Raw genomic sequence first — 24268 nt, forward strand, 5'->3', positions numbered from 1 at the left:
CTGCTAGAGATCACAAACAAATAACATGCAAAGTTATAGGATTAACGGCATACATATATGGCCGCATGAGCTCTTATGGATATATATGGATGTAATTGTATATTTTCATATGGCATGGAGAAACTCTATGAAAGAAAGTTGTGTGGACACTAGGATTTGTTAGAGTAGGAATTTCAAGTTGCTTCCAAAACACGCTAGGGACTAGTAAAGCTGAAATGATCCTAAATAGGATTGCCTAATAATACAAGACCAGAAACATTTAACAGTGACAAGTCAACTCTGAAAGCAGACTAATATTTGTTAAAAGTTAAAACTGATGGCTTACATCAAGCGACATGTCATTGGGTCTATAGAAATCTACCATTTACTGTTTTGAGTTCTAATTCACACATCATCTCAATGAAGAGAAGCTAAACGGAAGAAAGTTTGAATGTTACAATTCCATTCATCTGTAATTTTATTGAACAAACTAATGCGCTCTGCTGTGTTATCAATTTTAAGCACTGATCATAAAGGATAACCAGCCCTAGTCCATGTAGAGAATGGTGATTTTGTGAACATCTTAACAAAGAACAAATGAGATTTAACAGCAAAATTATATAACAAGAGAATCTAGAGACAACAAAATAGAGTGATAAATTATCCCAAGCAAGAAGCATTTATTGAGTCAAATTCACAGAAAATGATTGTTTACAACTTTTGTGACATTCAAGCTTAGAAATACACAAAGGAAAAGCAACATTGTCAAGTTATAGAGAGGCTCTAAAGGGATGACAACTATAGCAAGGTTCAACTGAATGCTAGAAATTTTCCCAAGTGGGCCAGCCTAGATATCTGACCTAGTTTGCTCCTACTTACAAATTGGAAGTTAAATATAAAAATGAGAATAAATCAGTAAATATTTATTGTGCATTTAAAACCATTTATTTATGATCGATTGCTAAAAATTTAGTTCCAAAAGAAAAGGAAAAAAAATGTCTTATATAGTATTTTCCAAGATGCTACAAAATCATTAAAAAGTCCCATTAGACTCATTGAATTTATGGTAAAATCTACCTACAGTGCTGGATGTCACATGTACTAGTAACAAAATAGACTCTACTGGTCAAAAAGTTTCTCTACTAATTGTATTCCTCATTTAATATAATAAAAAAACTAAACATCCAAAGCTTAAACTAAGTCACTCCTTTAATTTTGATATCATAGATGTATGATATCGTGAGCCCAAATCCTCTAGAATCCAATAAAACATTTCACAAATTGGAGGAAATGCTCATGCCATATAAACAAATGGATCAAAATAATGATATATTTCCTGTCTATATGTCAATCTAGATGGATACATGTTTGTTAGAGATACATTTTGTGAAGGAAATTCTCACACCATATTTAAATTGAAGGAAACTCTCACATTTTTTAAATAATTGACGCTGTTTAACCTTTCTCACATAAATGGTATGGTTTTGTATAATATCCTTGCTCCCCAAAAGGTGTGCAATGGTAGGTACCTGATCAAGTTAACAAGCTTGGAACGAGACATTTGAAAACCTGCACTAGCTATGGCATCAACTCTTAAGGATGCTTCAACGGACTTAAGTACCTTTGTCCTACATCAAAAGTCCAATTGATTGTAAGTTCTCTTTTCCATATCTATATTTTTGATAGATTAAATTAATTGAATACGTTGTACTTTCTATGAAACATAACATAACAATTATGACCTTGGTGGTTGAAATTCCAAGGCAAGTAATGGTATAGGTGAACAAGATACGGGAACATTGCAAACCTGCATATCATATATAGATAAGCATAAGGAAATCAAAATACATATAAAAGGCATGACCTATTTCATGTTTTAACATATACATATGTATGCCTCTGCACATATAGGCACTGATAAGAACATCCCATATTTGACATCTATTGTGCATTTTCAGGATTAACTGCACTTACTACTATTTGTTACCTTTTTTATGTCTTAGCCCTTGCTTTTACAGTTTACTCAAAGCATAATTTGTTCAAAAGAGTAATAAAAGGCCTAATCATAAAAAAAGGAATAATAAGCAAGCTCAGAGGGTTAACTCAACCAGATGTTGCTAATGTTGCTGGGCATTTGGCTAGTTCCATACTGACAGGGACCTGGTTCAAACTTCAAATTCACCTTGGCCAGGGCCACTACTCTACACTGACAGGCTTACTAGGGATGTCATCCATCAATGTGAGGAAGCACTGTTTGGGTTTTCCAGCAAGGTTTTCCTTGGAACTAAAAAGATCAATAACTAAAAAGTCATCCAGTAACAATGACTTGCACTGGAAAAGCTCTAAGTCAGTGTGAACTAATTCAAAGTTGAAACTTGAAATGCATTCCAATGTCCAACATGAATTTGAAACAAGCTTTCAATACCAATTACAGAAGCTGACCATACATCTAGAAAGTACTTTCAATCCCACCTACAGGACCTGACCATACACCTACCATTCTTCCCTGTAAATGCAAAAGATTTTTAAATGCACAGATATAAGAGTAAGACCAAGCAAGAAAGCATATAAAAAGTTGCATGACATGATAAATTGTTAAAACATGAAGAGTGCCAAGCAGGGAAGATTTTAAGAATCCATAGTTCTGTTAAAATGTAGAAACCTTGGCAAATATTACTAATCTTTGAAATGCCAACTATAAAATATCTGGCAATAATTTTGTAAAAGTATTCATCTTTTAAGGATTTTATTTAGTTTCTAGAAAAAAAATTGTCAGATTTTTAGAGCAAAATAATTTTATCCTATATAATTTTGACAAATTATTTTTAGAAAAATTGAAAATTGGCAAATATTTGTTTTTGAGAACACACAGGAAATTGGCCTTAGCCCATAAATTTTTCCCTAGTCCCACGTTGGCAACAAAACAGAATAAAATTCCAAAAACTTCAACAAGCAACTTGTTCTTTATGAGAGTATTTACTTTACAGATTTTTGTTCTCCAACCCTCTTACATTTCAATCACCAACAGTTTCAGAAAGTTCATTTGCCAGATGAAAAAACCATAATAGAACCTATTTACAGCTTTCTTATTCATCATAGCATACGTAACAAAATATCAAGAAAATTGTACATTACATTGTACTTGGATTGAAAGAGTGCTGAGGATTACTGGAATCAAACGCCTTGGGAAGAAACTCAGGTGAATGTGTCATCCAGTTGTTGAAGTGAATGTGGTATGGACGTCCATGAATGCATGTACACAAGCAAATATATACATTGAAATTTGGGCTGATAGCACTCCAAGATAAAACTTGTGTATAGTGTCTAATTAACTAGAATGACAGGATCAATGCCTAGGTATGGTGTGATTTCCAAAGCCCATTTAGAGGAGAGGCTCAAATAATCGCTTGATAGCTTCAAAAGCAAGATAAGGGCTCTCTAAGAAAGACTTATGAGGAGGAGGCCTAGACCTAGGAGGAAAGGGATACTCAATGCAAGGGATATACATAGATCAAGGCTTCCTAAGGGGATAAGAGGACCTCTCTTAGGGTTTTGTGAGATAGTGATCATACAAAGAATGGGACCACAAGAGAGAGACCTAGGGGATCCAAGCAAGGCCTAGGGTTTGTAAAATCAAAGGGGAATAAGATACCCTAGGTCAAGCAAGGATAACTTAGGTCAAGGAATGATTAACTCCCAACGAGTTTTAAAGAGTAATTGACCTATGGAAAGCCGCTAACCAAAGAGGGAAGCCCACAAGTCCATGGTAAATCCGTCTGATGGCAAGTGTCATGTGAAATAATGGTGGAACAGAGTGGGGTAGCAGGAAGGCTCCAAGCCACATGCCATGGTACAAGGGTAGGTATAATGAGGGAAGCCCACACATGGGTGTATACATGTAAGAGGGAGCAATCATAGTACATGAGTTACCCTGGCTTTTGTCTTTCCACCCTTCTTCATATGCCTTTTGCCTTTTATTGATTTTTATTTCTTTTAACTGCTCGGAGCTCCAGGTAATGAGAGCATGATGCGTATGATAAAGCAATGAATTCCCCCTTTAAAGTTGGGCAATTCATCGCCCACCAGGGGTTGTAACAATCATGGGTTCCTTAATGATGCAGAGGGCACACATAGGGGCCCTAGGAACTAGGGTGATGGCCATAATGATAACGGGTAGAGCTCATGTTTGGCTTTTGGCCACGCGCTAAATTTTTATGTCCCGGCCACATGCCATGGTACAAGGGTAGGTATAATGAGGGAAGCCCACACATGGGTGTATACATGTAAGAGGGAGCAATCATAGTACATGAGTTACCTTGGCTTTTGTCTTTCCACCCTTCTTCATATGCCTTTTGCCTTTTATTGATTTTATTTCTTTTAACTGCTCAGAGCTCCAGGGAATGAGAGCATGATGCGTATGATAAAGCAATGAATTCCCCCTTTAAAGTTGGGCAATTCATCGCCCACCAGGGGTTGGAACAATTATGGGTTCCTTAATGATGCAGGGGGCACACATAGGGGCCCTATGAACTAGGGTGATGGCCATAATGATAAGAGTTAGAGCTCATGTTTGGCTTTTGCCCACGCGCTAAATTTTTATGTCTCGGCCATCTTTTGCATTTTATTATAATAGCCCATCTCACATCACAGGCAGCATATGAATATTAGCATGCATATGATAGCTACATATGCATGCATCGCATGCACTGCGCTAGTATACATTTTAACTTATCATAAAAATTGCCAAGTAAAGAATAAATGAATTAATTATTGAAAGTTCTAAGTGAATACCTAACTCACAAAAATATTAAATATATAGAGTCAAGTACTTAATGTATATACTATATACCACCATCATAATATATATAAATATACAAAATAAAGGGGAAAGACAGCGTAATATACAAAATAAAAAGGGAATATAATATAAATGGTGCAAAAATAAATTGAACATAATTCATATTATACAAAATAGCAAGGGCAATACAATATATAATATACAAAGGAATTATAATATAAATTAATTGTTATATAAACTAAAAGAAGAAATTATAATATACAAACTATGAAACCGGATTCGCTAGAAATCCCTTGTGTGTCTGAATCCCACGAATCGGACACGATTCGTTGGGGATTCGAATCCCAGAATGGGACATGTCGTGTCCTAACGGGACACGTACGAATCCCGTACGTGTCCCGTTAGGACACAACGTGTCCCGATTTTGGGATTCGAATCCCAAAAAAGTGAAACCACGGGCATAAAAAGGTGTTGTTCTTTCAGTCATTTACCATTTCTCTCTTTCAATTTTGCATACATTGAGTTGTGGACAAGGAGTTAAGGGTTTGGAGCAAGGAGCTAAGGGTGTGGAGCGTTCGGCAAGGAGATTCAAGCACCAAGTAAGTGCATTTCATCTCTATTTTTTTGCATTTCTATTACAGCAGTTTGTATATGAATTTTTTTTACAAATTTGTGCATGTTTTGTTTATTTTTTTACAGTATTCATGGCTCAATCAAAGGCAGCAGTTAGGGGAAAAAGGAAGGGGAAGAATGTCTCCATTGGAGATGCCCCTCCTCCCCCAATATCATCAGAGTCTGCTGCAAGTAATGTTGAGGGAAGAGGAGGACCTAAAGACAACATTGAGAAATATCCCTTGTGGAAATATGTCACAAGAGAGGATGGGACAAGCACCAAGGGGAAGGGAGGAGGCAATGTGCAATGGAGATGCAACTTTTGCCACATTCCTTTCAAAAGCACATATTACTGTGTGAAAGCCCATTTGTTGGCTTTACCAGGTTGTGGAATTGGAGCGTGCAAAGTTGTTCCTTTACAAAAGAGGAAAGAAATGGAAAAGGAGTTCATTGTTGGTATGGAAAATGTGGCTGCAAAATCAAGAAAAACCAAGAATAAAGACCCCCTTCCATTTTTTAGGAAAGGCACCACGAAATTTCCATTTGAGAGTTTTATTGGGGGACAAGTAGCAAAAAAAAGAGTAATTACACTTGGTCCAATGGACAAGATTTTTCAAAAAGAGAAACAGAAAGAGCTTGATCTCACCATTGCCTTCTTTTTCTATCAAAACTTCATATCATTTAATGTTGCATGCTCACCTCTATTTATTGAGATGTGTCGAGCTCTAACTCATGGGTCTCCATCATGGTATTTGCCTCTTGGTTTAGAGAAGCTTAGAACCACATTGTTGACGAAGGCAAAAAAAGAAGTGCAAAAAATGCTTGAGCCTATTAAAGCATCATGGCCAACATCTGGGGTTAGCATTGTTTCTGATGGATGGACAGATCTAGCACGACACCCAATCATCAACTTCATGGTGTCTTCCTTGAATGGTCCAGTTTTCTTGAAATCAGTGTATACACTTGGAGAATACAAGAATACACAATTTATGGATGAGTTATTTATTAAAGTCATTGAAGACGTAGGTGTTGATTCTTATGTGCAAATCATTACAGATAATGCACCTGTTTGCAAGGTTGTTGGCATGATTGTGGAAGCTAAATATCCACAAGTGTTTTGGACACCTTGCATTGTCCATTCATTGAACTTAACACTGAAATCCATTGCTTCTGATGTGCTTTAAGTTGGTAACATTATTGAGGATGCACGACATATCCGTAACTTTGTGCAAAATCATACAAATGCCCTCACTATCTACAAGGAATACAACAATCTATCATTGTTGAAGATTGTTGATACATGGTTTGCCTCTTCATTCATGGTTGAAGAGGTTGAGGGAGGTCAAGACCGCTCTTGGGGCCATGGTTATTTCTGAGTATTGGTATTATTGGAGAAATAAAGATCAAGTAGCCTCTAAAAGAGTGAAGGACACAGTGCTAGATGATGCTTGGTGGGAGAGGGTAGATCTAATTATTCAGATCATGGACCCTATCATTTCTTTGCTTCGATTTGCAGATACAGACAAACCCATCCTAGGAGAGGTTTATGAGGGATGGGATTCCATGATTGAGTTTGTGAGGAGCATTATTCTACAGAGTGAGTGCCCTGAGTATGAGACATCACCAGAGGCCTTCTGTGGTACTATACAGGATATTCTTGTCAGCAGAAGCGACAAGAATTGCACACCTTTACATTGTTTGGCTCACTCATTAAACCCAAAATACTACAGCCATGAGTGGTTGAATGGTGGACCTTCCCGCAGATTCCCTCCTCACATGGATGGTGAAATCTCACAGGGGAGGAAAGATGCATTCAGGCGGGGTTTCCAGGATAGAGCATCCCTTGATGAGGTGGAGGATGCCTTTGCAAAGTTTTCCACTGGCACTGGTCGATTTGCAGGATATGATGTGATTAGAGACAGGGGGGCTAAGAAGCCCTATTCTTGGTGGGAAAATCATGGGGCAACAAGCCCTCCTCTTCAGCAGTTAGCCATGAGGCTCCTCTCTCAGGTGACTTCATCCTCTTGTTGCGAGAGGAATTGGAGCAGATATGGGAATTTGTATAGTGTGAAGAAGAGCATGCTTGAGCAGTCCAGGGCAGAGACAATGGTGTATGTGCACACCAACCTTCGTCTTATTTACAGGCAGAGGGAAGAGTGGTTGAGGGGAAAGAAAAAGATGTGGGATGTCTTTCCTGATGGTATGGGTTTGGACAGTAGTGTTGAGTTGGCATTGGCCAACATGGATCTCAATGATCCAGTGCTAGAGCCTTTTAGATTTGATGATGGTGATATTTTCGAGGGGTCATTCTTCACACTAGCAGATTCAGAGGCGACTATGGATACAGGGGAGGAGGAGGATTTAGAGGAGAGAAATGGCGACCATGATGATGAGGATATTGATGCTGATTCTGATGATGACTACGAGGATTGTTGACTCATGAGTCATGGGCTACCTATTTCCTTGAGGCTTGTATACCTGTAGTTGTTTTATATTTTCTATTTCTATTTGCCATTGTGGCATTGCCATTGCACTACCTATGTAACACATTTTGATTTGATGACTTAATGAGAAAACTATAGTTGTCAGTGTCTTTATCTTACTATCTTGTAACTGTAAGTTGTCTTTCATTTATGAATCATGATTTATCATTTTATGTGACATGTATTTGAATTTTGTATGTACTATGCATGCTAATTGCTATAATGTTACTAACTTACTTTGTAAACAGTAAAACTAACATCTAGATGATCTATGTTTGAAATCAATGAATTTGTATCATTAATGAGAATTTGTGTAAGAAATATCTAATTTTTAATATATATATATCTATATATATATATCTATATATATATATATATATATATATATATAGCAAAGTTGCACGAAACGGGGAAACGGGTACGAGTTTCCGAAATGGGAAGCGATACGAAACGCGACCTCCCCAAATTTTGGAAACGAGGAAATGCGAATATATATATATGTGTGTGTGTGTGTGTGTTTGTGTGTGCAATCATAAAGCATAAATGATACATTATAATTTATTACACTTAAACATTAAGATTTAATTTACATCACATTTACTCATGAATGATCACATAATGAAAATAAAAATATCGGAATATCCAAAAGCAACCTTTATTATATATCCAAATCTCAAAATCAGCCTTTATTTATATTAATATATGAGGCTGCAAGTACAATAAAGACTATAAGGCTGCAAGAGAGAGATCCAAATCAGGGTTTTCTGCATCCACATCCCATTCTTTAGAAAGACCACTATTGTATTAGGAGTCTCCTCCTACATAGTCGAACGACCTTAGTGCTCTTGATTAAATACACGTTTCATACCCTAGTACCCTACATGATCTTGATTATTTGGAGTTTCCCCTGCATAGAGGGCTTGGTTCTCTTGATTAAATACAAGTTCCATACCCTAGTACATGATAAAATCCAATGGAAACATTGCAATCCCTCCAATCCTGAAATCCTGAAAAACAAATAAGTCTGTTGGATTTTGAGTGAGATCTAAAATTCTACTTTCTCCATATGAAATCCAATGAGGGCGAAACCACTCTCAAACATCCTGAGTCATTTCATGGTAATGTTAAAAATTTAAGTAGAAGGATGAAAATGAAAAATAAAGGAGAATATCACTTTTACTTTAAGAATTTAACATTACCATGAACTGCATATCCCTCAAACTCCTTGATGAACTGCATATCAACACTAGGGAAAAACTTCACTTTTATAACTTTAGACACGCATCTAGAAGCAACAAGAAGTCACTAACATACCCTAAAAGTAAATTAAAAAAAAAATTGAACAAAAAAAAAAACACAAGTTAATGAGGAAACGTGGGTCGTTCGGCCCTGAAATGCGTTTCCGGCCGTACTAGCCACGTTTCCGTTTCGGGAAACGTGGCAGTATGGCCGGAAACGCGTTTCACGGCCGTACCAAACGCGTTTCCACGTTTCGTACCCGTTTCCGTACAGAAACGGACCTCTATACCACGTTTCCTGCAACATAGATATATAGTAAACTAATATATAATGAATCCTACGTTCCTGTTCCGGGGGGTCAACATGTTTGAATCCGACTCTCGAATCCCCATATCCTACGAATCTCGAATCCCCGTGTCAGGTGACTTAGTATACAAACTATACAAACTTAAAAGAATCCATAATATATATATATATATATATGATGCAATCAAAAGAGATCATAATATAAAATCACAAGGAGTTATAACGAAGGCAATGAATACAATAAGATGTATATTTTCTATTAAAAGGGGTTTGTTGTCAACCATTAACGCAGGTGGTGGTTCCCTGCACAAACTTCCGCTAAATCTTATCACCTTATCCCTTCGCTGGAGGAACCTCGGACAATGGGTCACCGTTTGGAGGCAAAACAAGATTCTGTATGAGGGGGAAAGGATGAATACGGGGGGGCAAACATGGGAAGGAAAGTTGTTAAATCTGAGGAATGAGCCTGAGTTTTGAGAAATTTGTAAAATTAAGCCTATGTTCTTGGAGTTTTGGGCACGAAGGCCAAAAGACTTTGATATCGAAGTCCTCTGGATCTGGGAACCAGATAGGTTGATCTTAGATAGGCTGGGAAGAAACGGTCGATTTGGTAGTTGGAGCGGGAGCAACAACATACCAGAAACACCTTCAAATAGATATCCAGGTATTTTCTGCATTTAAATTGTTAAATTCTGGTTAAATTAAATGTCCGAGTAAATTGCAAAGTCTAGGTATATTTTTTTTGGAATTGTCTAATTTAAATGTAATTTAGGGCATTAAATTTATGGTACATTTCCTGTTGTAAGTGGTCAAATTATGCTTTTAACTTTCCTTTTAGTTGCATAAACCTCTGGGGCATCGTTCCACACCCAACCCAAAGTCTAGACAAGGGCATGGGGGAGGCTAACTCATTGTGGACCCAATGGACAAATGTGTACCTGGTTGGGAAAAGCGTGAAAAGGGGTTATAATGAGCGGAGGAGAGTGATGTATATGGTGTCGGGAAGCGAGACCACGCAACCAAAATCGAGACTTCCAATGTATTGCCACTCCTAAAGCTAGTAGCAAATAGAGGAGATCCCATGGGACTAGGATACAACATTAATCACCGAGTTGGGACAAGGGAACAAGAGTATAGACAAAGCCCATTCTTTCTACTAAATCCCCCCAATAATCCATGTCCAAATGTGTCCAAGATAAGCAAGCACAAACACCCAATTGCATAATGAAAATCCATACCCTCAGGGTTGGAAGGCCCACCTTCTAACATACGATCATAATAGATGGACGAGGGCACATAATGGTTGGCTCAGGTGGCGGAGAATGGTGGCACATCGAGCTATCTAGTGGTTGTAAGGGATTGATGATTGTTGGCTGAAGTCAAATCTAGGAGAAAAGCTCTCTTATGGGTGTCACCCACTGGTGATGGGTAACAAGACCAGTGGCCATAGGCTAGCCCTACCTCCATTAGTGAAAACTCATGATGTTTTCCATGTTTCTTTGCTTAAAAGATATGTACAAGATGCTAATCATGTCATTGATTGGTCTGTGCTACAGGTGGAATCAGAGGGAGAATTCCAGCCAGAATCACTTTGCATTCTAGACAGGAGGAGCTTCATGCTCCAGAATCGAGCAATAGAGCAAGTTAAAGTGTAATAGAAGCACTTTGGGCCCGAAGAAGCAACTTGGGAAATGGGTGACTCACTAAGGGCAGCATATCCTTCTTTCTTTGTTGGTTGAAGCAAATGTATATAATTGTAAATACTATAGAGATTTGTGTTTATAAAGCTCCATAAACAGTATGTGTGTGTTTGCTTTAAAGCATGTTTTGGCATTGCATATTGAATAAGAACACCAATAACGGTGTTCCCCCAAGGGGGGAGGGTTTTTTACAACCCCAAATTAACATATATTAAGTATGTAAACATTATGATTAAAAGGATAAATGGGCTGAATAATGGGACACAGATTCTAGAGGGATGGGGTGATTATTTGCTGGAAATAATATTAATGTACATAAAATTCAAATTAGGAATTTGAAAAGTCAAGAAGAGGAAAATCAAATTGTTGGAAAAGACAGGAACAACAAGAGAAAAAGGAAAAGAAAAAAGAAAAAAAGAAGAGAGAAGAACATAGAGGCAGCGACACAAGGGGACAGAAATTTGAATACCATGAGAGACTGAACAGCAGAAAGGTATGAAGTTTTTGTTTGGAAAAGGAGCTAGAAGAAATCACCAGGTGAGGAAATGATTGCCTCTTGAGTCCTCGATGGCCTGGAGGGTGGAGATGGTATTTCTCAAGATATCCCAAAGGACTGGAGTGGAAGAATTGATCCTAGAAAATTCTTGGAGGAATTTTGGATGTTTCCCTGTTGTATGTTGAATTTACTGTGGGTTTTGGAATCCTTGCATTGGGTGGAACCACAGTGTTGTGTTTTGAAGGGTGGAGATGTTAATTTTAGTTAACAATGGTATGTTCTATGCTTAGCACGATTTACTTCAATGTTCCTTAGCAGCGCAATAACAATTTCCAATTTCCAATAGCAATCATAATAATCACATTGATAGTAAAAGCAAATAGGACAAGAAACAAAATGAAAAAGACAAGACAAGACAAGAGGACACCAGATTTAGTGGACGCCAGGGAAAAACCCTAATGTGGGGAAAACCCTTTGATCGAATCTTCTTATTATTATATCAAATGTTCAACAGAGAGAGAGTACAAAAGTCAAATTGACTTGCCCAATTCAAAGTCAAAACAACCCTATTAATTTCTGCAATCAATTGCATTCAAACTTTAGCTCAAACCAGAGAGTCAATGTTGTTCAAAACATAAATAAATTATCCTTTAAACAGCTTGGTCAAAGGATAGAAAATTGTTGTAATTTTCTGCGCTCAAACTGCAATCAACCCTAAAGACAGCGTTGATCAAACTGCCCAAATTCCCTCAATTCTGTGCCCAAAAATGTGGCTTGCCCAAATAGATAATCACCCAAAAGATCGAAGTCAAATTCTCCTTGGAATGTCAAAGTCAACATTGGTCAAACTGCAAAATTTCCAGTGATTTTCAACCTTGTAATTCAATCTGAAATTTTATCCTCCTTGATCCACACATGTGAGAGAGAAGAGTGCCCAATGTTGTATGAACCAATGAGAGGAGAGAGAATGTGTGAGTGATGAAGATGCCAAATGAGGCGGACGGACACTTGTATTTATACAAGTCGATGAGGGTGAAGAGTCATGTCTATTGGAATTCATGAGCCTACATGATGATGTGGCCGACCTGAACAAATTGTACATGAGTGGGCATAAATTCAAAATCATACTTCTGCTTGTCCAAAATGAGATGATCTTTATATCAATCTTAGTCCTCTCGAAAAGAGGAAGCTAATGCAATCACCATCTCCATCAAAAGAGTTGTCCCTGTTGAACACTGGAGTGGCACCTGATGATTATATGAAAGACTTCATGCCCAAGGATGATCCAGAGGACACTTGTACCATCAGATATCATTAGTCAACAGAGTTTTTTAAACCCTACTTCTATTTTCTCATCATCTTTCTTGTACCTAGATTCCACACCCTGCGGGGAATTGTAATAAGTGATACTAGTAATGATGATTTTTGAGTCTATAACAAACTTAGCATGTTGGGACTCGATCAGCGAATCAGTACACCTTGGAGTGTTTTTTTAATTCGGTTAATTATCCCTTCTTTTTTAGAGGCGGATAATTTTTTGGGTTTTTTCACTCACTTTTTACCCCAAAGCCAGTGTGACGATTTGAAGGTTGAGCCCCTAACACATCTTACTGTCTAGAGTCGATATATATTACCATACTAGATCACACAAAAAATGTCGTGGAATTTGGTTAGGTCTAGGTAGTCATTTTTTAAATTTTTAGATTTTCCGCACTACGGAAATTGCAATAAAAATTGCATTGTAATGTAATAAGTGGTGTCTAGAGAAGTTGTATGGAGTATGAGTAATGCAATTTGCACTTCTCACCCTCAACTTTTTACAATGACACACTTTGAGAGGTTAAAAATGTGTTTTGAACCCTCAAAACTCACTTTTCCTAAGTTTAGTAAGAAATCTGGCAATTAATTAAACCAAAAATTAAATAAATGGAGAAAAATAAATATCCACACATGCTAAATGTTGTGGAAATGAGGTCAAAAATTATGGGCGAGTTAAAGTGAAGCCCCAAGGTGATGTGGCCTCCTAAAATCAAGGAAATGACATGCGCTCAAATAAATTGAATTTCTGGCATTAAATGAGAAAGTTGCTTACTTGGAAATTCGAATTTGTGAAGTTAATGCACATTTGGGAGGATTTGGGAGAATATTTGGTGGAGATTTTTGTGGGAAATTGTCCCCACATGGGTTACCACCCATATACACTTGTCATTCCATCATAAAATTCGAATTTGGCACATAAGGGAAAAAAAATGATATCCACTTGCCAAAATTCGATTTTTACACTTGGCATTGGAGCTCCATTCAACAAATTCGAATTTCTCTTTGGGATTGTCACCTCATGCCACTTGTTTAATCACTTCTACATTGGGATTGGCTCCCATAGTTCTATATAATAGAGCCTTGAGCTCTCATTTGGATCATATTGTTACTAGCTATCATGCTTGTGGAAGCGTTGGTGCCCTGTACACTTTCAAAAATATCAATAAAGACTTTGGGGTTTCATTCATGAGGTGTTCCTCCTTTGGGAGAGATGAATTGTTGATCATTGGTATAATTCATTTTACTCATTCTTTGATCTATTTTGTTTCCATATGCTCTTGTAGATTTGTTAATATAGAGTTATCTTGCATTGACATTTGATTTAGAAATCTGCTCTAGGTATAGAATGCTCTAGTTGGTTTTAAATAAATCTCTAGAGTTTCTTATCATTGTTTATTGCTAAATCTATATGAAACTAATTCTTGATTGAAGTTTTGTAGAGGGAACATCTTGTTGGGATCACAGAATCAAGTGTGAGAGGAAGTCTTTGGAGAGACCAACCCACTCTTGATACATTCTTAAATGAGCTCTCATTTGTTCTTTGAGCCTTCATAGTCTTATCTTACAAAGTGGTTTTGCAGGGGTCTTGGCACATAGCTTGTACACAAGCCGAGCACTTCTAAATTTAAACCTATTTTAAAAAAACATTATGCTTCATTCCTTTCATTTGATATCTAAGAAATTGAAGATGGCTAAGCAAAGACAAGAGATTACTCTCACTCTTTAGCTTAGCCTTTTGAAAATTATAATTGTACTTATACATTTTATCTTGTTGATTTTTTCACTAATACTTAACTTATTTTGCAGTCATTGTTTGGATTAATTGATAACTCTTGTGTGATGAATCTTGAAAAGCAACCTCCCACAACATCTAACAAGTGTTTGCAAGACTTTTGGCAAGTGTTTGCAAGACCTTTGGCAAATGTTGGGCGTTCGATTTCCAAGGATGTCGTGAGCCCTTTTGAGGCTTATTTTGGCCAAGTCGGGTTCACTAGAGGGCTGCCTATTTTCCTCTCTAAGCCGTGGCCATTTGGAGGAAACTCACACCTTGTTTCCCTTGCATAAGTTTTGTGAGATCTTGTCATTACTTCCTCAAGAAAGGAGGTTTAGTGTCCAAGTTTCAAGCAATTATTGTGAGGACTCTCCTTGAAGTTTAGTTGAGGACTTTGAAGGGCCCTCTTCTCATTGTAACATTAATAAAAGATTTAATTTGCTTGTAGGAGCTTGGGATTTCTCCCATGGTATCCTATCTGCCCATTTAGAGGGAGATTTCTCTTGGGTGGATTGACATTTAGATGGTTTAAACTTTCATACTTCATTCACTTACATGCATGCTTTAATTGGGAATTAACACAACCTCACTATCACATTTCATTTTTAAGTTAAAGTTTGTTACAATTTCATTTGAGCTTTGCATTTCCTATCTCATTGTTGCTTGGAACTACAAGCTTACACTTACTTTCGGCAATTCATCCTTTACATGCAAGCATTTTATATTCTTAACAAACTTTGATTCATTATCATTTACCTTGGTAAATTGTTTCATGAGCACTTGAATACATGCTTCATTTTTATGCTACATTGTTATCTTGAATATTGGAGAAATTTATTGTATTGTCTATTTGAAACAAATTTTACTTTCAAACAAATTACTTGTATCAATTTAATTCATTGATGGGACAATGCAACACTTGTAAGTTGATTTTATTCCTCCAATTGAGATTATAATTGCAACTTATGTTGAACACTATTTCATTTTCAAGCATTGCAAATCAACCTCTCTTTTGTGGAAAACACTTACATGCATTTCATCTAGGCATTTTAGTATAGGAAGGCCTCAAGCCTCATTAAAATTTTACCTTCAACGTAAGTTGGTTGAAGTAGACATCTTAGGGACCCTCTACTCCTCTATTGACTCCTCACTGTGAGATCCATAACTTTGGGCGAAGGTGAGGTCTGAGGATTGAAGAGTTAAATTGTCATATTGTTGTAGAGATAATTAATAAAATTAACCAAGAGCACTTTCCATTACATTTACTTTACTTGTCTCTTGATGGTTTGAGTTTTCATATGCAAAGTCTATTCCAAAAGCAAGTATTGTAATCCTTTCAAACAAGTGTTTTCTTTTCATGCTTCAAGTCTAATTGCATATTGATGTCTTGGTTTAGCACTCTTTTTCTTTTACATTTCCAAGTTAATTACTAATTTTTGGGTTTGGCAAGATATGTTTCACATGTTATGATTTATAGAGAGTATTATCTCAAAAACATATAACAATTTTTGTTTACATTTTAGGGTTACTTTGTTTTCTCTTTTGAGAGCATTGCATTTTACTTTGAGCAAATATATCTTTAAATTGTTGAGCAAATTCCTTATAAGGCATTGGTTTTATGGTTTTTGTCATATTAATGATTCACATTGTTATTTCAAGTTGCTCACTTCATATTTGCTCATAAATCCTTAAAAGTAATCCATTTTCACTATAACACTTTCCTAGAAACTCACATCTTTTAACTTAATTTTTCATTAGTGACCACCCCACTTAGCTAAGCTAGGAGATAGCTCAAACGGAGAGAGTCGGGATTAGTGTGACAGCGCCTTCTCTGAGTTCCCTGCCACCAACCATACCTTGTGGGGTTGAAGGTTTTTCTCACTAACTTGTAGGTAGGTGTAGGTAGCAGGGTCAACATCTTTGGCATTGTTGTCGAGGACAAGTCTTCTTCTACCCAAGAAATACGACTAACTTTTGGTTTTTGCATGTTGGATTTTAGAGTTAGATTCATGTTCAAGTGGCGACTCCACTTATTTCATTTTCCTCAAGGATTTCTACTTGAAGCTTGTTTCTTGTAGATTTCTTGCTAATCTTAGACAGGAGCCTCTCTCTAGTATCCATTTGCTCTTTTCAGGGTCAAGTGAGCATGACATCATGAATGATTTGTTTGCCCCTTGTGATTTTACTAACTTTTCAAGCTATTTCAATTTCATTCCGAATGAAGCCATTAAGGCTATTGAAGAGTTGCCTAGTTTTCTAGGTAACAATGTCATCAGTACTGAAACTCACCTTAGGAATTTCCACCTTTATGTGAGAAAATGGTGCCATGATATTAACCATGAGGACGTTAAAATGAGACTTTTCATCTTTTCATTAGATGGTGATGCTATGGATTGGTTCATAGACTTACCTTCTAACAATTTCGATTCTCTAGAATCAATCATTGATGCCTTTGAAGAAAAATATGGAGATGAAAGAAAGATCAAAGCGAAAGCTGATGAGAATGATAAGGATCTCATCAAGGAGTTGACTCGAATGATTAAGGATATGCAACTCAACCAAGCTCAACTCATTAAGACCATGGAGGTAAATCATGCACAAGCAATAAAGGCCATGGAAGTCAATCATTTTAATCAAATGGCCACTCTTCAAAATAGGTTGCTCGCCATGGAAGAAAAACAAGTGCAATTAATCAACACCATGGAAACAAATCATGCCAAGGAAATAAGTGTTATGAAGGCTAATCAGATCACTTTTCAGAATAGGCTGGAGGAAATGGAAAGGTTACAAGTACAAAAATTTCAGCTTAGGTCAGATGACGAATGGGAAAAGAACAAAGAAACAAATCATAAACCTCCTGATCCACTGAAGCAATCTTCATCTCATTATGAGGAGGTCATTTATTCCATTGAAAAATGGCTAATTGATGGAGACTTGGATAGCAAGGAAACCAAGGGGAATCACGTTTATACTTATGAGATTGATCCATCACCCATGTCAGAGCATAAGCGGAATGGACAAAGGCAGGTCAAAGAAGTCTTGGATACTTCAAATTTTCCATCTGAGCATCTTCAAGATTGGGTAGAAAGGTCTATTTTGATCACATCAACATCAACATCACAATCTGTTAAGAAGAAAAGAAAAAAGCAGAAAGGATTTGGTAAATCTGATGACCATGTACAACACAGTGTTGGGACAGATCAAAGTCCTAAGCTATTCAGAATTGGACAGGGCACATCAGAAAAACCACCCATGGATCTGCGTGAAAGTAAGCAGGTTCTCAGCACGAACTTCATTGAGGACATCTGATGCCATGGGACATCTTTTTGTATCATATTTCTAACCTTATCCCTTGTCATTTTTTTTAATTAGTTTTATTTCAGGAATAAATTGTCATTAGCAATCACATCAGCATAAAGTAAACTGCAGATAGAACATAAATATAAATCACAAAATACAAGCCAAGACAAGAGGACACAAGATGTGGCACTAGCCAAGGAAAAACCCCAATGTGGGGAAACCCTTGATCAATTCTTCTTTTATGTTCTTCAAAGTTCAGCAGAGAAAGTGAGAGAGATAGTACATTTACAATAGAAGTCAATCACTTTGACTTTTGATATCGGCATGAGATTAGTTGAAGACATATTGCTTCAACTGATTCTCTAAGGTGACTCGTTCACCTATCATAGTGCTGCATCTTGTCTATTTGCTGCACATTACCATGTGACACCTTGCTGTACTATCACATGTGTTGAACCTTGATGACTGAGTTGCTTTCATCTTCATGCTGCTCATCATGCTGCATCTTCCATGGTCTTATTCATCATCAAGCTGCCCATGCTCATGATCTCCTTCATCATTATGCTGCCCATGCTCATATCATCATGCATCATCATGCTACCCATGCTCATATCATCATGTTGCTTATTATGCTGCCCATGATCTCATACATCATGCTGCCTTCCTTCGGAGACAGATGCTCCGACTATTTCGGTAGTTCCCGATAGTTCCGGCTTTTCCGGCAGTTTCGGCTTTTCCAGCAGTTCTAACAGTTTTGGCATTTCCAACTTTTCCAGCTTTTCCAGCTTTTCTGGCTTTTTCGGTATTTCCGACTTTTCTGGCGTTTCCAGCTTTTCAGGCAGTTCCGGCTTTTCCGGCTTTTCCGGTATTTCCGGCTTTTCCAGCGTTTCCGACTTTTCCGACAGTTGCGAATTTTCCGGCTTTTCCGACAGTTCCGGCTTTTCCGGCTTTTCCGACAGTTTTAGCTTTTCTGGCTTTTTCGGCTATTCCAACAGTTCCGGTTTTTCCGGCTTTTCTGGCTTTTCCTTAAGATCTCTCCTCCTACTAAAACCCAAAGACAAGTAGAGAGAGGAAGAGATCCAAGTGTGTGTAGAAATGACTTGAAGTCCTCTTCTATTTATACTAAAACATAGAGGTTGAATAGACATGACTGTTGGGATTTTGAGCCTACATAAGTTGTTGGCCGACTTACCAATTTGTCCATAACATAAATAAATTCATAACTTCATAAATACTTATTGAAATCGGATGATCTTTAGATCAATCCTACACCTCTCAATGAGAGGGATCCAATAAAAATATCAGCTGCCATAAATAATATGACCCACATGGAGTTTGGCCCTAGTTGCCAATTTTAACACTCCCTCTCAACTAGGGAGAACTCCATCCGCTAATCCATATGTCCAACTGTACTATCTCTGCTATCAGTGTCGGGCGCTGCTCTACTCAGCACTGCTCTGCTAGCTTTGCTGGCTCTGCTCAGCCCTACTCAGCTCTACTGGCTCTACTCTGCTCTGCTTAGCTCTACTCAGCTCTACTGGCTCTGCTCTACTCAACTTAGCTCTGCTGAACCATGAAGAAGAAGAATTGATCGAGAATGTGTCATACCATTCTCCACTGACCCGAAGTCAGTCTCAGAGTGTGTACCACTGGTCCCAGACCAGTCCTCAACCGACCCGAAGTCAATGTCATAGTAGGTACAACTCCTACCACTGGTCCCAGACCAATACTCTACTAACTCAAAGTCAGTCTCAGAGTATGTACCACTGGTCCAACACCAATCATCAACCGACCCGAAGTCAGTGTCATAGTGGGTACAACTCCTACCACTGGTCCCAGACCAGTACTCTACTGACTCGAAGTCAGTCTCAGAGTATGTACCACTGGTCCCAGACCAATCCTCAACCGACCCGAAGTCAGTGTCATAGTGGGTACAACTCCTACCACTGGTCCCAGACCAGTATCATTGATCCCAAATCAATGAAGGTCATCCTAGCATAGGGAGTACGGTAGATACAGCGATGCATCCATCGGTACTACTATGGTCCCTATTCTCATTTCCCTGCTCATTGATCAGATGAGAGGTACTTCCCATAAGTCCCAAACTGCATGGGTAGGATGCCTCGACAGGAGAACTTAATCAATCTTGTCCCCATAGGAGAACTAATCATCCTACTACACAATCGCCATGGAGAACACATCATCCAGGCCTCACAGAAGAACTAATCATCCTGCTACACAATCGCCATGGAGAACACATCATCTAGGCCTCACAAGAGAACTAATCGTCCTGCTACACAATCGTCATGGAGAACACATCATCCAGACCTCACAGGAGAACTAATCATCCAGACCTCACAGGAGAACTAATCATCCTGCTACACAATCGTCATGGAGAACACATCATCCAGACCTCACAGGAGAATTAATCATCCTGCTACACAATCGTCATGGAGAACACATCATCCAGACCTCACAGGAGAATTAATCATCCTGCTACACAGGAGAGTGAATCATCCTGTCCCACAAGAGAGCGAATCATCTTGTCCCACAAGAGAGCGAATCATCTTGTCCACAGGAGAGCAAATCATCCTATCCCAGTGCGCACCACCAGGGGAGGGTGAGTCACCCTATGGTTGTATATTGCTCCAGTAAGAACCACAAGCCCCCAGAGCTCCCAGAGCTCAATGTTTACAACATGCAGGACCCTTGTACAAGGGTCTCTTGACGATTCCAAGTCGTTCGGGAAAATCACAAATTTGATCTTTCCCCCGGGGCTTGGACAAAGTGTAGCGACCTGTACATCATCTCATAGCGATGGAGCTTCCTTGCTCATAGGCTTACCATATCCCAGATAAGGTAGTATCTGATGTTTATCTGGTGGAGCAATTGTCGAATACGGGATTCCTCAATAATCGAATCACACCTCTGGTTGTCACAGAGAATCATAGTGGTACAAACAGCTCACTTGAAGAGCTTCCCCAACCAGACAGCTTCATACGAGATCATACTCATAGATATGTATCCGGTCTCAATGGTGCTTATAATAACCGACTTCTGCTTCCTGCTCATCCATGATATCAAAGCAGAATCCAAAGAGAAACAGCACTAAGAAGTGCTCTAGTGATCCTCCACACTGCCTGCCAATCAGCATTCGAATAATCATGCAATTTCATATTTCTAGCAGTGTATCTCAATCCATGAGAGATTGTGCCCCAAAGACATCTCAGAAGATTCTTGGCACCAATCCAGTGAGGTTCAACCAAGTATGAGCTCACCATGCTAACTGCAAAACATATGTCCGGACAGAAGTTCACCGAGAACATCAACGCGAAAGAGTTTATGAGACTCAGAGGCATTTCCCAAATCTGGTCCGACATCACTACCATATAACTTCTGAAAGTTAATATCCTCGAGGTAGTCACAGGCTTGCAGTTCACCATTCCACATCTGGAATCCAACTCCCTCTTACTTCTGCAAATGAGAGGGTCTGCACCTGTTAGAAGTAGGTCGTCCTCATAAGGTGCTGGTATGAGAGGTCTATCATCCACAACCTTCAAATGGTTTGGATCCGTTTCACTCCTAGTGAATCTCAGCTTTATTAGACAGCTATCGATCCTCTCATACTATGCCCGAGGTGTTTTGCTTCAAGCCATAGAGGGTTTTTTTCGACCTACATATGCGAGATTCCTGATTATCAATCTCAGACCCCTTGGGTTGTTCCAAACCTGTGGACCTGCTACATGAGGGGAATGGTCCCCTTGTAAGATTTTCCTTCAGTACATCGCAGACATGTACGTTCATGCTCCTTTTGAATTCAGGTATCCCTGTCAGCATCTGACTCACAGACCTTCGGTGCTACGTGACAATGGACATGGTCCCTAGTGGACTTCCTGCAATTTGATACAACCCTAAACTCAAAAACATCTTTGAAAATTCTATTTCCAAACACGTACCTTTCCATCGATGAGTACCACCCTGAAACCTTTGACTTCCATTTCCGAGATGGACACCATGTTCTTCTTGCGATCAGGTACATAAAAGTGATTCGGGGTTCCTTGCTTTCTTTGAAGAGTCGACCATTTCCTTGATGACCTGCATTACCTTCGAACACTCCTTCACATAATGGCCGAACTTATTGCAACCAAGGCATCCGCCTTTCCTTCCACCCTTAGATCCGAACTTCCCAATGAAGTGATCTTTAGATGGGCCATCAAAAACTTCCGCTATGCCATTCTAATAATATGTTCTGCTTCGACTTCACCCTTTGTGAACTTAGAAGAGAGATGTGGAACCCATTGATCCTTTTGTCTTGTCCCTATTGTCTTTGGTGATTGCTCTTTCACTCTTGCTTGGGCATTGTCTTCACCTCAGCTCTGATTCCATGTTAATTTTAGGTATGTTCTATGCTAGAGAAATTTATTTCAATTTCTTTTCCACATTAACAATCACATCAGCATAAAGTAAACTACAGATAGAACATAAATATAAATCACAGAAGACAAGACAAGACAAGAGGACACAAGATGTGGCGCTAGCCAGGGACAAACCCCAATGTGGGGAAACCCTTGATCAATTCTTCTTTTATGTTCTTCAAAGTTCAACAGAGAAAGTGAGAGAGATAGTACATTTACAATAGAAGTCAATCACTTTGACTTTTGATATCGACATGAGATCATTTAGAGACATATTGCTTCAACTGATTCTCTAAGGTGACTCGTTCACCTATCATAGTGTTGCATCTCATCTATTTACTGCACATTACCGTGTGACACCTTGTTGTACTATCACATGTGTTGAACCTTGATCACTGAGTTGCTCTCATCTTCAAGCTGCTCATCATGCTGCATCTTCCATGGTCTTGTTCATCATCAAGTTGCCCATGCTCATGATCTCATTCATCATTATGCTGCCCATGCTCATATCATCATGCATCATTATGCTACCCATGCTCATATCATCATGTTGCTTATTATGCTGCCCATGATCTCATACATCATGCTGCCTTCCTTCGGAGATAGATGCTCCAGCTGTTTCGGCAGTTCCCGGTAGTTCCGCCTTTTCCGGCTTTTCCGGCAATTCCCGCTTTTCCGACAGTTCTGGCTTTTCCAGCTTTTCCAGTATTTCCGGCTTTTCCGGCATTTCCGACTTTTCCGACAGTTCTGGCTTTTCCAGCAGTTCCGGCTTTTCTGATAGTTCCGGCTTTTCCGGCTTTTCCGTCTTTTCTAGCTTTTTTGGCAATACCAGCTTTTCTGGCTTTTCTGGCTATTCCAGCAGTTCCGGCTTTTCTAGCAATTCCAGCTTTTCCGGCTTTTCCTTAGGATCTCTCCTCCTACTAAAACCCAAAGACATGTAGAGAGAGGAAGAGATCCAAGTGTGTGTAAAAATGACTTGAAGTCCTCTTATATTTATACCATTGTTGTTAAAATCGCGATTTTATCGTTTTAGCGCGATTTTTTCCCAAAAACGAAAATATCGAGAGTAGTACTGGCGTTTTTTTCGAAAAAATCGCGATTTCTTCCCTATTTATTGTTGGATGTTGGGGCAACGCGGTTTTATAAGCCAAAAAACGATTTTTTTTCATTTCATTTGCATCGCTGAACGCGCGGAGGGCAGTGGAGTGTTGGAGAGGCTTGGAGCTAAATCAACTGCGTGGAGAAGAAAATCAAAGAGTGTGCTAAGGAGGAGACCAATTATCTCCATAAAAACGGTATGGGCACCAATTTTTTTTTTGTTTTCATTGTTTTGAAACTTTGTTTTTGTTTTTTTCATTGTTTTTGGTTGGGTTTGGAATGGGGTTTTTGACATTTGTCCAATGTAATTTTTTTTTAGTTTTTTTGGTTGGGTTTGGAATGGGGTTTTTGACATTTTTCCAATGTATTGTTTTTTTAGTTTTTTTGGTTGGGTTTGGAATGGGGTTTCTTAAAATGTATGTAATTTTTTTTTAGTTTTTGTACAATGTAAAAATTAAAATACTAAATTGTAAGTTTGTAACTTGTAAATACTAAATTGTAATCCTTATTTTCCCATAGGTTCACAACTTCACCGAAACACCATTCAAGTTTTCAACTTCAAAATTCAAAAACAAACATGCCAAGGAAATTGGACCCTTTCTGGGAATTTGGTGAACCTGATGCTCCGAATGATAGACTAAACTTGACTTGCAAGTTGTGTGGGTTCCATATGTCCGGAGGGTGTACAGATTGAAGTATCACCTTGCAAAAAAACCTGGATTTGATGTAGGGCCTTGCACAAAAACAAATC

The 24268-nt window shown here is 38.5% G+C and overlaps 1 protein-coding gene across 4 annotated transcripts in view; it reads right to left on the minus strand.

Annotated features, from left to right (window-relative positions):
- LOC149205368 (uncharacterized) overlaps positions 1-24268 on the minus strand; it is a 260188-nt gene that overhangs the window by 34064 nt on the left and 201856 nt on the right. For all 4 annotated transcript variants that reach the window (XM_089393456.1, XM_089393457.1, XM_089393455.1 and 1 more), the window contains exons 7-8: positions 1722-1786; positions 1509-1607 (exon numbers count right to left, since the gene is read on the minus strand). In XM_089393456.1, the coding sequence (XP_089249582.1) occupies positions 1509-1607; positions 1722-1786 (164 nt within the window). The remainder of the gene's footprint in view (positions 1-1508; positions 1608-1721; positions 1787-24268) is intronic.

This window comes from Pinus tabuliformis, chromosome 1_2, assembly GCF_031772625.1.
Source record: "Pinus tabuliformis cultivar Carrire ecotype Pingquan chromosome 1_2, CPIR1, whole genome shotgun sequence".
Classification (NCBI taxonomy): domain Eukaryota; kingdom Viridiplantae; phylum Streptophyta; class Pinopsida; order Pinales; family Pinaceae; genus Pinus; species Pinus tabuliformis.